Consider the following 12,280-nt stretch of genomic DNA (forward strand, 5'->3'; position numbering starts at 1 on the left):
CACGACAGTGTATTCTGTGGTGCTTGGGAACACAGTCATTAAAGCTGCTGAGTGTCCCCAATCAAATCGGTCCAAAAAGATGAGTAAGAGTTTTAAAGTTATTTAGATTTAAAGAAAATTAAAGCTACTGTAATTTTGGGGCATAATAGTTGTAAACAAATTCAGGCTTTCTCCTCCCAACATTATTAAAAAAAAAGTTTAATTATCTCTAACTAGCCTTTTAGGTTAAAATGTTGCCATATTCTATTTTGCCTTGTATCCATTTCTTTTAGGAAATTTCATATCTCCCATCCTAACCTATATTATATTACTGTTCCTGACAAGTCAGTCTGATTCATTTCCACAACCTGAAACAAGTTAGTAATAAAAGCAAATGATGCAAAATGCACCTATTACACATGCAGTGTCTTCAGTGGAAGATCAGCAGTTTCAAGAGTTTGGCAATAATGAGTCAAAAGGAATAATTATTATTACAGAATTTTGTACAGTCTACCAAGAAGTAAACTTTCATTGAAAACTTCTGTTTCATCAGAAATATTCATTCTTCCAGTAAGAATAATGCCAGAAACTAAAGTCAAATCTGGTTGATATAAGAACTGGATAACCTTTAGAATTAAGGTTATTTCTTTCATCAGTCTACTTGTACAGAATTATTAGATTAAAAAATTTTAGAATATATGTATCCTTATCTTTGTTGCAAGCACCAATGGAGGTACTACAAGCTCTCCACTTCCCTGGAACTTGTAAATGTTAATACCAGCAGGAACAGCTTCACTATAGGAGGGGACAGGGATCAGCATCATCCTGCTTCTTAATAAGATTTGTACTTGTCTGCATTCTACTAGAGACTAGAGACAGTCTCATTACCTAACACTGAGACTCTAGGCTTGGTAACTCATGAGACTTTAAATCATCCCAACAGAAACTCTTGATAGTGACAGTAAAGGGAATAACCTTCTGAAGTACCCCAAAATAGGCAGCCAAAACAAATAATAAATTTTCAGTACAGAACAAAAAGCAGCTACCACAGAAACAGAGTACAAGGCAGATGCTTTGGTATGTAAAGCAGGGTAGGTGTGCACTTTGATACCTAACAGAAAACTCCTTAAACTGAAGAGGCACAGGGAGGAACACACCTCCTTTTACAACTTCACAGGTGAAACCAGAGGAAAGGTAAGACAGGCATATGCTACACGTGAGCTTGGGTTATGACCTGGTGACTGACAGCAAAATACCCATATGGACAATTATCTGAAGAAGAAATATAGTACTACAAATAAATATTAACAGATAATTACTAGGCTTGGTCTCTAGTTAAAAAAAAAAAAAAAAAAAAGAGGAAAAAACCCCGTAATTCCTATATTTTGAGGCAATAATGACCTAATCCCCTTTTGGAAATAAATCTTACCTGATCAACTGTAAAGACTTTGATCCTTTCACTTCCCAACCATTTCTGAAACTCTTTTTTCCAGTTTTTCACCAGACTCCCCGGGGTGACTACCAGTGCTCGCTTTAGTACAGGTTTGCATCCATAGGGCCCTTGACGCAGAAGAGTCCAGACAAGTGCAATGCATTGAAGGGTTTTTCCTAAGCCCATCTCATCAGCAAGAATAGCTCCAAATCTGCCACTAACTCTGCAAGATGTAATGAGGTGCTGGTAACATTTTATAAGACGTATCTATAACTATTTGCAGGTGCTTTAAGGATTTGCTTCTGTGCTTGTTTTCTGAAGTATAAAGAACCTATTTATACTTATTATGTCTACTGTAGGTTTTTACTCAGTTGTACTAGAAGATCTCAGAATGAAAATTTTCATTTTCTACAGTAACTCATTAGTCCTCTAAAACTAAAGGTTAAATCTGCTTTTAGAACTAGAATTATTATCCAATACCTTAAAGAATCTATTACTTGAGAAAAGACCTTCAAAAACAATGCTGTCTTTTTTTAACAGGTTGAAATAACATCTTTTTTATTCTAAATGTCTGAATTATAACTTACATTAATAATTTTGAATTATATGAAATATAAATCCCAGAAAGCAGTGTTCTTCAGCATGGCTTTGATTATATTTGTGTTTGCAAAATTTGGTATACAGAAATTACAGGCCTTTTCGTGCACTAGCTTCTCATGACATCTGGCAAAATCATGGCAAGTGTAATGCTACATTTAGGTCAGAAAAAACTTGTGCAGCTTCTTTTGGGAGAAAATTACTAATATTAATTAACTGAACAATTGCTCAAAACTTCCCAAAATGTCACATTTCAAACATGAGCATAAAAATGTTATAGGTATTAAAAGCCAAAAGGACAATTATTACCTTACCTCATTCCCATTGCACATTCATATAGAAATATAATTCCTTCTTTCTGATGTGGGCGGAGATTACTTGCAATGTAAGGATCTACAACTACATCCACCACAGGTAAACCAGCCTTATTGAACATCCACTGATGACTTGCATTTGGTCGTGGCATAACTAGAGAATCTTGAAGTTCAAAGCATAATCAAGTATTACATAAAAGCATTACTTTTAGTCTGTTAGCAAAACCTGTTAAAGTCAATGATCTAATTACTGTTAAAAATACTGTTTATATTGACATTCTCAGACCGAAAATACATTTATAAGTACCTAGACTGCCTTCTATATAAAAACATTATTTTGAAGATGTTTTCCAAACTGTTTGTATTTTTCTCAAAGGTAAAGTTGATAAACTGAGAAATACGAGGGTTTTTTTTCTGATGAGGTGGAACCGCCTACCTAATAAAAGTTGCTTGATGCTTTGAATTCATAGAGTTAAATTAGAAGAAGTTCCAAAATACTTCTGAATTGAAAGTCTAAGATAAAAACCATAAACAGGGACCCACATAAAATCTAAATACCACATTTCAAGGGGATATTCTTGAAGTAGAGAAGACTTCTCTGCCCAAGAAACAAAGATAAAAGCCACTGAATTACTAAAGAAAAATAAGGAAGAATTGAGTGCAAGCTGACAAAGACTGCCAGAGTGCATGAATAAAAGAAGTTGACAAGTTTGAAGACATACAGAGGCAAAGAGAGAATGAAGCATTAAGCAACATCTGAATAACAGTTTTGCTTGCCATAACCTGTTTACAAACATTACACTTTTGCTAGACAATATGTGTACTGGGTTGCTTCTGCTGCTGCTACACACCTTCACTGAAAAATTGTATTGTCAGAGGACAGAAAGAGAAAGCAATTTATGGCTTCTGGTATTTTTATGACACTAGAGTAGATCTATACTCATTCATTCATGGGAATAGGTTGTTTAAAGGCTTATATCAGTCAGGGAGATTTTGTTTCCTACTGACAAAAAGCAGGCTTGAGTTCTGATGGACTAAATCAAATTGAAATGTGTATATATTTAAGAGCCAGTGGTGACAAAATATGACTTTTTTGACAAAAATTGGGATGAAAATGAGAACAAACAAGGCTTGGATAAACACTGGACTAAAAGCTTAGAAATCATATGTGGAAGACATAGCTTTACATCTTCGTCACTGTGCTCTGTTCTGCCGGCTTTCCATTCTGTAGAAGCTGCATTTTAATCAACTATAATCATAGACTTCAACATGAAAACCTCTGACTGTTCCAATATCCAGGTCCTGGTCTTCTAGAGTATCTCAGTAACTGCTGCAACAGGTTATGCAATCAGGCATTAAATAACATGATTCTCCTGTGTAAGCAAACCTAAAGACTGAGAGAGTCCAGCCTATTAAAGCATTGAGAGCTCCCGAAATCTGACAGGAGGTATTCAAATTCACCTGACGTCACAGAAGACAACTAGAATAAAATGTAAGTTCTAAACAAACTAGTACAGAAACAGCAAAGAAGTTAACTTACGTGCTGAATATATTGGCTTTTTTTGGTCACATTTTTGGTTAGAATGCTAATGAAGCATCATCTTGCAATCTCAGGAAGGAACATTCTTAGATAAAATGTATTAAAGTTAAATTAACACCAGAAGCTGGTGTAAATAAGGATGCTCTACAAAAGGGCCAGTGATATCACTAATTACCACTTGATTAAGATTTCATTGTTTATTTACATAGCAGCCAGGTAACAACTTCAAAAAGTCCCATAGTACCAGGATATGAGGTAAGAACTCGAATTGAGGTATTATAGTAAGAATGTAGAAAAAAGTTGCACTTTTTTAAATAAGCATTGCTCTGCTTAACAACAAATTTCTTATCTTTTATCTATCTTTTATCTTCCATCTAAAAGATAGAGCTACCAGCAGAATATAGCTCCTAAACGGTTTGTAGACAAAAGAATATTTCTGCTTAAGATAATCAACACCACTTCCTGCAGCTATCAAATGTTTATAGGCTCCCTCTTACACAACTGCTTAACCAGCCTGTTCCTACACAATATGTGAACTCTCATGGCCCTTCAGCACACAGAACTTCTAGCACTATAAAACTAAACATTTATTCCAAAAGATGTCTGGTTGAGCTTGAGTACAGTAGTTACACTCACTGGCTGTGAAGGATCAGGCATTGACAGAAGCATTTCTCTCAAAGTGGCACAACTTTTCTATTACTGATCCTCCATTGCAACTACTGTGCTGCCACATTATGGCTGTATTTCACTGACACCAGTGGGAAGCTGGAACTCATCTAGAACTTCCAGTATGATCAATAAACTCATTTCCTTGGCAAAACTCTCAGAAACTACTCTAATGTGCTTCCACAGCCACCTGTAACAAAACTACGAAAAACTATGCAGTGCACAGTATTTCACTAGTTAGAAACACACATGACAAAATCCTAACATGGTTAGACACTAGTACTGTACTTCAGAAATACTTCAGTAATACATTGACCAACATGAAAATTTGGTTACACATTCAGTATTTCTTGAGAGCCAGAGGATGTTTAAAGTAACTTAAAAAATTCAGTCTTACTTGAAGCATTTGGATCATGGCGAGGTTTGCAGCTTTGAGAATCTTTGAGCATATTCTCTTTAGTACTGGGTTGACAGACATTTTTGAATGGTTTACAGAATGGTTTTGTATTAGTTTGAGATAATGCAGTTGCATCTGTGTCATGAGTCCCTATTCCAGCCTGAAAACACCTGCCACTGCTGAAATCATCTGCTGAAATTACACCCATCACTTCAATTTCTTTTCCGCCAACCATCAGTGTTTGACCTTCATCGAGACTGTCTAGCTCTTTAGCTTTATATCCAGTACCTAAAAGGACATAAAAATGAATCAATTAGGACAACACAGCAAGTACTACTTCCTTAACACCAGTACTCACCCGCAGGAAGGAAAAACTGTGAAAAAGTAACTGATTCTGAAACATTTAATTGTTACACACAACACCTTTATGTCCTTAACGGAGTGGCAGGCGAGTGCTAATAATCAGAATTAGATAGCAAAGTATATAAGCAAAGACTCAGTCATCCTCATCACCAACCAAGTCTACTGAACATCAAACAACTGTTCAAGAGAACTTTTAAAAATTAGCCCCATATGATAAAAAACAGCAGTTTGCCTTAATAACCATCCTACATACTTTTCTCTTTCTTTCATGCCCCAAAAGGAATTTCCTAACCACTCCTTCTATTGATCTAAACAGTGTATTCTACTTTTAAAATAACTCTAAATTAGTTTTTTTACACTTAAATATTCAGATGCATCTGAAATCTTCACTTCTACATATGGTCTGGAACTTACTCTGATTTATTGACAAGATTTATGAGTAAGTTCCATAGTTGTTGGGCTCAGTCAGGTGGGCATTCTCAGTGCAGCTACAAATATTACTGGTCTCATTACAAAATACAGCTACAGCTGCCACTTCCTTTTAAGAAAACAGTGTAGGAAAGAGTGGGGGTTCCTTCTTTTAAACAGTATTCTATTGGTTGAAGCTCTCACGTAAGAAACAGAGGACATATATAATTTATTTTCTTAATTCAGAGAGGTCAAAGCCACATCTCTGTTTCAGAATTCTTCACCTCAACTGATGAATTTGTGTAAACTTGGATAAACAGGCTTGGATCCTTAGTCAGGTCAAACAATAAAAAAAAAGGCATGACTCTGTAGACCACCACTTAAATCACTCAGCTGTGAAGAAAGAAGCAAGGCCTCCCAAGGCACATTTTATCCAACAAACACCATATAGAAAGACTCCTGGAAGATATTTGCAAAGCTCAGGTCTGCCTCTTCTAGGAACGTAAAGATTGGAAGGTGAAGGTCTGTATTTGAATTCCTCTAAGAGGAAAAAATTACTGAGGTGTTTCACAGTCAAAGCAAGTGCTGAAAAACAGTCTGGCCAAAAAGGAAAGGGAGATACTTTTCTTACTCTCCTCCGAAAGCATTCAGAAAGCACACAGCAAATCTTGTTTGGCTCTTGAAGGAACACTTGCTTTCAGGAAAGAGCTGAAGAGCTTGAACACAAAAGAATACGTATGTCTTCCTAAATATGATGCTTAGGAAGAACATTTATGATCTCCTTTGCTCTGCTTTGTATTTTTTTTTATCACCTCTACATAGCTTCAGGCTTAACATATTGAATACAGGTGTATCCCTGTGCAGATTCTGGTCAGAAGAGTCTAATTCTAAGACAGGATGGGCTTTAAGGGTAGATGTAAACCGGGAAGGCTCAACTGTTTATGTAGCTGCCAGAAATAACTGTTTCTGTAACATACAGCAATTTACAAGGGAGCTTGTCCTAAATTCTTTGCAATGCATTATTAAGGAATTAGGACATTGCAGGGGAGAACAGAAAGATGTTCTGCTGCCTCAAAAATGAGCTATAGTCTGTGCTGATTTTAGGTTCCCTTGTGCCATCCTTGATCCAGCCCTGGTAAGCCTAAGGAAAAAATGAAAAATTCTTCCTTTGCCCTTTCCTTCCCATTTAAAAATAATAATCCTGAGGGCTCATACGCATTCACTATAAACTTCCCAGTATTATATACAATTTTGGAGATAAGCACCACTACTGGACCTTTCCTTTCCACTCAGTGAGCTATGTAATTGCAGAAATTCAAAACTCACACTGCTTAAATTGGTCAATTTATTATTTTTTTAGAATCAACAAGAATTGAAAGCAACTCTGAATGGGCAAGTTAGCACTAATGACATTTGTATTGTGCTCTCTGACACCATCAAACACAGTTAAAAAACTTTTACCAGAGAAAATCACAATGTTCATTTTTCTATTGTGTTTGCTGCTAATTCAAGAAGACAGGACTTGAAAAAACACAAGAACAACAGGGTGGTGGCTGATGCATTCCAGGCATTACTCTCTTTCACTCTGCCTTTTCTAAAAACAAGCAAGTCTGTACATATATTGCTTTGCTATAAATAAATTCAAATTAACTTTTAAGCCACAGACTGATTTGCAAATCAAAACTGCCTGGTCCTAACAAGGCTCACAGTGTCATGATTGCAACAAAAGAGCAGAGAAGCTATCTCTGACCTAAAATAAATCAAATTATGCTGTGCAGAAACATTGTCCAATGTACTGTACTCCCTTACAGAATATCTTTGGTTCCATTAGGAAAGTTAATTCTTGCTTTGCTTTCAGTAAAAAATTACTGCTACAAGTTGACGGCAGCCTATGGTTTGCAAGTCTTATTTTTAACTCTGATATCAACCCAAACTATGTCTTACAGCAGCAGCTGCTGCTAAAACTACAAGACTAAAAATTGCTACACAGTTGACTTTGGCTGGGCTGGAAAATGTTGCTGTTTGCCTGTCTTTCCAACAAAGATAGTATTTTTAGCTTTTTGACTGGCTGAAAAGTAGAGATCCAACATCTGAAATTCCTGATTGCCCTACTGCTGACTGGAATATCTACAAGAAACTTACCTGTATCTTTTCCCCTAATTTTAACTCCTTCACTTTTGCATTATGTGAACAACCAAAATCAACTACTCATCTCTCATTTGGCATTTCTGCTGAATTAGTACAGCCGCTGATTTCCAGATCCTCTCTTTGGACTAGCATTTGGTGTTTCTGTGAATTATGTTATTCAGCCTGCTCCAGCCTCCCCCATGCATCTGCCTTATATGTAATAAATATAAAGCTTTCTTGCAGTCTTCCCCCCACCCTGAGAAAAAAGACAAACCAAAAGCAAACCCAAAATCTCTACTGTTTTTTCATCCTGTGGTCACCATTGGTATCAAGAACTAAAATATCTAAAGAGCAGGGTCTCTGTTAATTCAAAGCACAGTGATTTTATGCCAGGTGTTCCCTTGAGCAAATATGCAAATCTACAGTACCTCTGCCAATGTCTTTGCCTTCCATATCTTTCAATATTACTGACTTTCCTTTTGTAATAAGAATAGCATCACCTTCCCACTTCTTGTGCTTTTTCTTTGATGCCTTACACCACACGACACTGAAATATTTCACAAGGCAGTCAGGTGCTTCCTGAACTGCTTCTTCCTTTGCAGTCCTTGATGTTGGCAAATACAGTGCATCTAAAAGGGAAATAAAATAACAAAAACTATCAGACTAACCTGATAAAGTGTATAGTCTTTTGCATTTCAAAAAAAAATCAAGGACTATCTATACATTTTGTCTTATATAAACAAAGTGGTATATTTCCTGTCCTTAAGGTAAGTTTGGATTGAGACAGAACATCACATAAGAACTCATCCTGAAAAAAAACCTGAAACACCAAAACAAACCAACATTACATTGTTTCAGAAAGTACATACTTCCAGGGAAATAAGATTACTTGTTGCATAATTAAGTGACCTCCTAATTTGGCATATATATAACATTGTAAGAATGGGAAAAGAATAAAAGGAAAGGCTGAAAAAAAAAAAAAAAAAAGAAAAAGGGAAATGACCACAGGAGCAAATGAAATCAGGGTCCTCATGAGATAGTGCTGGGTAATGTTCTGAAAGCAAGGACAGGAACACAGAACCCAGAAAAGGGAACAAAGGAGTCCAGGAACCAGATCCAGAGCTGAAACCATGTGTACTAAGTGGCATAACACCATAACTGTAATAATTCAAAATATAATTTCAACTCCTTTCCTTGCACCCTTCAAAAATAAGTAATTGTGCAAATCTTGAAACAGACCACCTCTTGAGTATGCACCAATTCAAACACTGTTACTAGGCTTAGATTGATTTAGATTAGTCAGCAGTTACCCAGTTATAAGTGTCATGGATGTAAACATTAATAGGCAATATTTAGGTTAATAAGGTTAAGAAATGATAAAAGAACAGACAGCAGTTGATTATAACATCGATTAAGAACAAACACATGCTTCCAAGAGTTAGCAATCTGAGACAAGTAATGGTAGAGAAGTCACCAGCATTACCTAAAGGAATATCTGTAGCATTCCTTTTCAGCACATGCACAGCTTCAAAGGGAAAATTAGACTAATTTTCATTAAAATACCCTTGCATGCTGGTTAAAAGCTTAAATCGGTTTGCTCCATTGATTCCATCTGGGATTCAACACTATACAAATCTGTTACAGAAAAGCACTTATGGCACAGACTAACCTTTCCAAAATTTGCAAGTGTGCTGGTATTTAAAGGAGAAGCAGCAAGAGGAAATTCTTGCTCACAGTAATAGTCCAACAAAGGAGCAGCTTTACCGCTTCTACATCAAGTCCACAAATTCTTAAAACCACAAAATACTTCTAAGTTACACGCCTAAAATGAGTGCAATTTTTCAGACTAGTGTTTACAAGAAAGGTATTATCTAAATGAAAAATGCTGTATTTATTAAGTTGAATTTTCTTTCCAAAACACCCCAGAAGTTGTATTGTCTGTATAGAACACTATACTAATACAGTGCCTAAAGCAGACAGGATTTTCCAGACGTAGATGTTTCTTCAGTGCATTAGCCAACATCTGTAGTTTCATGCAGCAGATGTGTCCCCATCTCCAAGGAATAACAGAGCAGCTACTGAACACTGGCATTTCACAGAAGGATAAGAATATGGAACAGAGTAACCCTTTTGGAAATGTAGGGAATTCTTTATAGATGAATCTTGGTAAATTAACCAGACAGTAACAAAAAAATCTTGCAGCTCTGTAAAAAGAGTTAAAAGGCTCTATTGGATCTTCAGTAATCACAAGTGATAAGACTTAGAGAAGTGGAAGAGAGAGGGGGGGAAGAGAGGAAATCTGTACCTTGCAAAAGATTAATTTTATTCTATATTGAGCTTCTAATTGCAAATTGGATCAACAGATAAATACAAGTTGTTTTTGTTTTTCAAATCGATTCTCTTACTTTAATCAACAACTATTTTCCTAATATGATGATTTTAAACTATTACTGCAAGAACTGGAGATTTCACTGTAGAATTTTCTTCTCTCTTGAAGGATGGCCATCCATAAACAAATGACCACTTCTTTGTCTCCTTCACTGACCTCCCACATAAGTTTGGTGACCCCTGAGATCTGTTTTATGGTCATTGCTCTTTTACTCAAGGCATCCTGAGGTATTATCCGAATCACCAGTAGCTTAACTTTCAAGTCACTAATAAGTGTTCAAACTTTTCTTATCACTGCTTTATTCAAAATAATTAGAAAGCCAATAATTTAGAAACAAAGCTGGAAATTGATAACCTTTTGTAACAGTGACCTTTGCTGAAAAGTATTTCCAAAGTGACCTGTCCCCGGAAGAAGCAAACTGGGCCCCAGTATTACATGCAATACTACCATGTTCCTATGGGGAAAATGAAAAATTATAGCCTCTGCAGAGGCTATATGCTCAGATTTCTTCCCTCAATTTGTCTTCTGAATTACCATAACTTCTGTTTACAGAAATATTCAATAACAATTTGTTTCTATGCTATATAAGTTATCTTCCTTTTACCAATAACTACAGTATAGTTTCAGATAAAAGTGTAAGGTGGGTTTTTTTAATTAAATATTTTTATGTAAAAGTAATTACATCCTCTCAAAATTATCTTCCATATAATTTCCTTGCATAGAAAACCTAAACCTATTCACCAACAATGCTGATTAGGTACTTGCATTCAACCTTCTTTTTATCTTATCAGTTTTGTTTGTATTCAGCTTCACACCTATTTAACTTTAAAGTTATTATTCCAGATTATTCCAGTGCAATAGCAAAATATTAAGATTCAATAAATACAGCGTCATGAGCTTTTCAGGAATGGAAAGAAGAATGGTACATTACGCACAGGAACAAAGTTCAGTGTTTGATATAGGGGTACAGTGAGCAGTGGATTCAACAGAACCCCCTGCTGCTCAGAGACCATAGACAGTATCTGAAATAGAGCTGGATTTGCCTCGACCCTGGAAGACAAACTGCAATTGTACCTTTTGAGCTCTGCTGTTAATCAGTTCTGAGTGAAAATAATAAGTAACCGCAACCATGCATGGACCATGGTATGAGAAACATCAGGAAATCATGCCCACTCATTTCTCTCCGAGTCAAAAGCCCAGCCTGGCAGTGAGGCTTGCTTAACCATGAAGAAACAGTAGCAAGAGGCATGGCTCTTCCCCAAAGGAAGGGCTTGGGAATTTCAAAGACATGGCTAACAAGGCCCTGAAAAGCTTCCACAAATAAAGCTTTCTCTCTGAGGTTGAGAAAACAAGAGCTTAGGTTTCAAGATATAAACCTCATAGCCTCACTGATATGAGGAAAAGTTTCAGCAGCCTCAGGAAGGTGATGATTTACAGAAATCGGGACGGGATCCAGGAGAGGGGACGGGGAGCATTCCAATGGCAAACTAGTTTAACCAGTTTCTGATGAGCAGGATTTAGAGAAAATGCATCGATTACGTGCGTTAGGTTACTCCCAATGCAGCAAGAAAGTAGCTGCATTATGAAAACTACCCAAGGTAACTCAAGCGTTCATTTCCAGGGCACGGTGGGCTGCAGCACCGTAAGTACACGCGCGTTGCTGAGAGGAGCCAGGCACTGGCACCTTGGCCTGGGTGTGGTTTAATGGATGGCTTAACCCCATCCAACTGCAGGCTGCTGCCAAAGCCCACGAGTTCACCTCTCCTTCCCTCTCCCATTCTGCTTCTCATCCACCAGCTGCAAGAAAGCCAGCTCAATGAATCCCAGCACCAGCTACAGTCAATATAGGGAAGGGGTATGTACACTTTGGACCAAGGAGACTGGGAGGCTGCCCATTTTTTTGTAGAAGCTACTGTTAGGTTGGGGTGATTTTTAAACCATGGGTCCTGTGTTACCCATCACCTCCACACCTGAACTTCGATGACGTAAGCATGTATAAAATGACTGGCAAGTTTTCCCTCAACTGCTCTGGATCTTCCCAATAAAAAGCACTGTCATGATGCAAAAA

The 12,280-nt window shown here is 36.9% G+C and overlaps 1 protein-coding gene across 1 annotated transcript in view; it reads right to left on the reverse strand.

Annotated features, from left to right (window-relative positions):
- RAD54B (RAD54 homolog B) overlaps positions 1-12,280 on the reverse strand; it is a 62,023-nt gene that overhangs the window by 14,585 nt on the left and 35,158 nt on the right. The window contains exons 4-7 of the mRNA XM_058833347.1: positions 8,252-8,452; positions 4,926-5,213; positions 2,323-2,485; positions 1,409-1,634 (exon numbers count right to left, since the gene is read on the reverse strand). Coding sequence (XP_058689330.1) covers positions 1,409-1,634; positions 2,323-2,485; positions 4,926-5,213; positions 8,252-8,452 — 878 coding nt within the window. The remainder of the gene's footprint in view (positions 1-1,408; positions 1,635-2,322; positions 2,486-4,925; positions 5,214-8,251; positions 8,453-12,280) is intronic.

Source organism: Poecile atricapillus, chromosome 2 (genome assembly GCF_030490865.1).
Source record: "Poecile atricapillus isolate bPoeAtr1 chromosome 2, bPoeAtr1.hap1, whole genome shotgun sequence".
In the NCBI taxonomy this organism is placed as follows: domain Eukaryota; kingdom Metazoa; phylum Chordata; class Aves; order Passeriformes; family Paridae; genus Poecile; species Poecile atricapillus.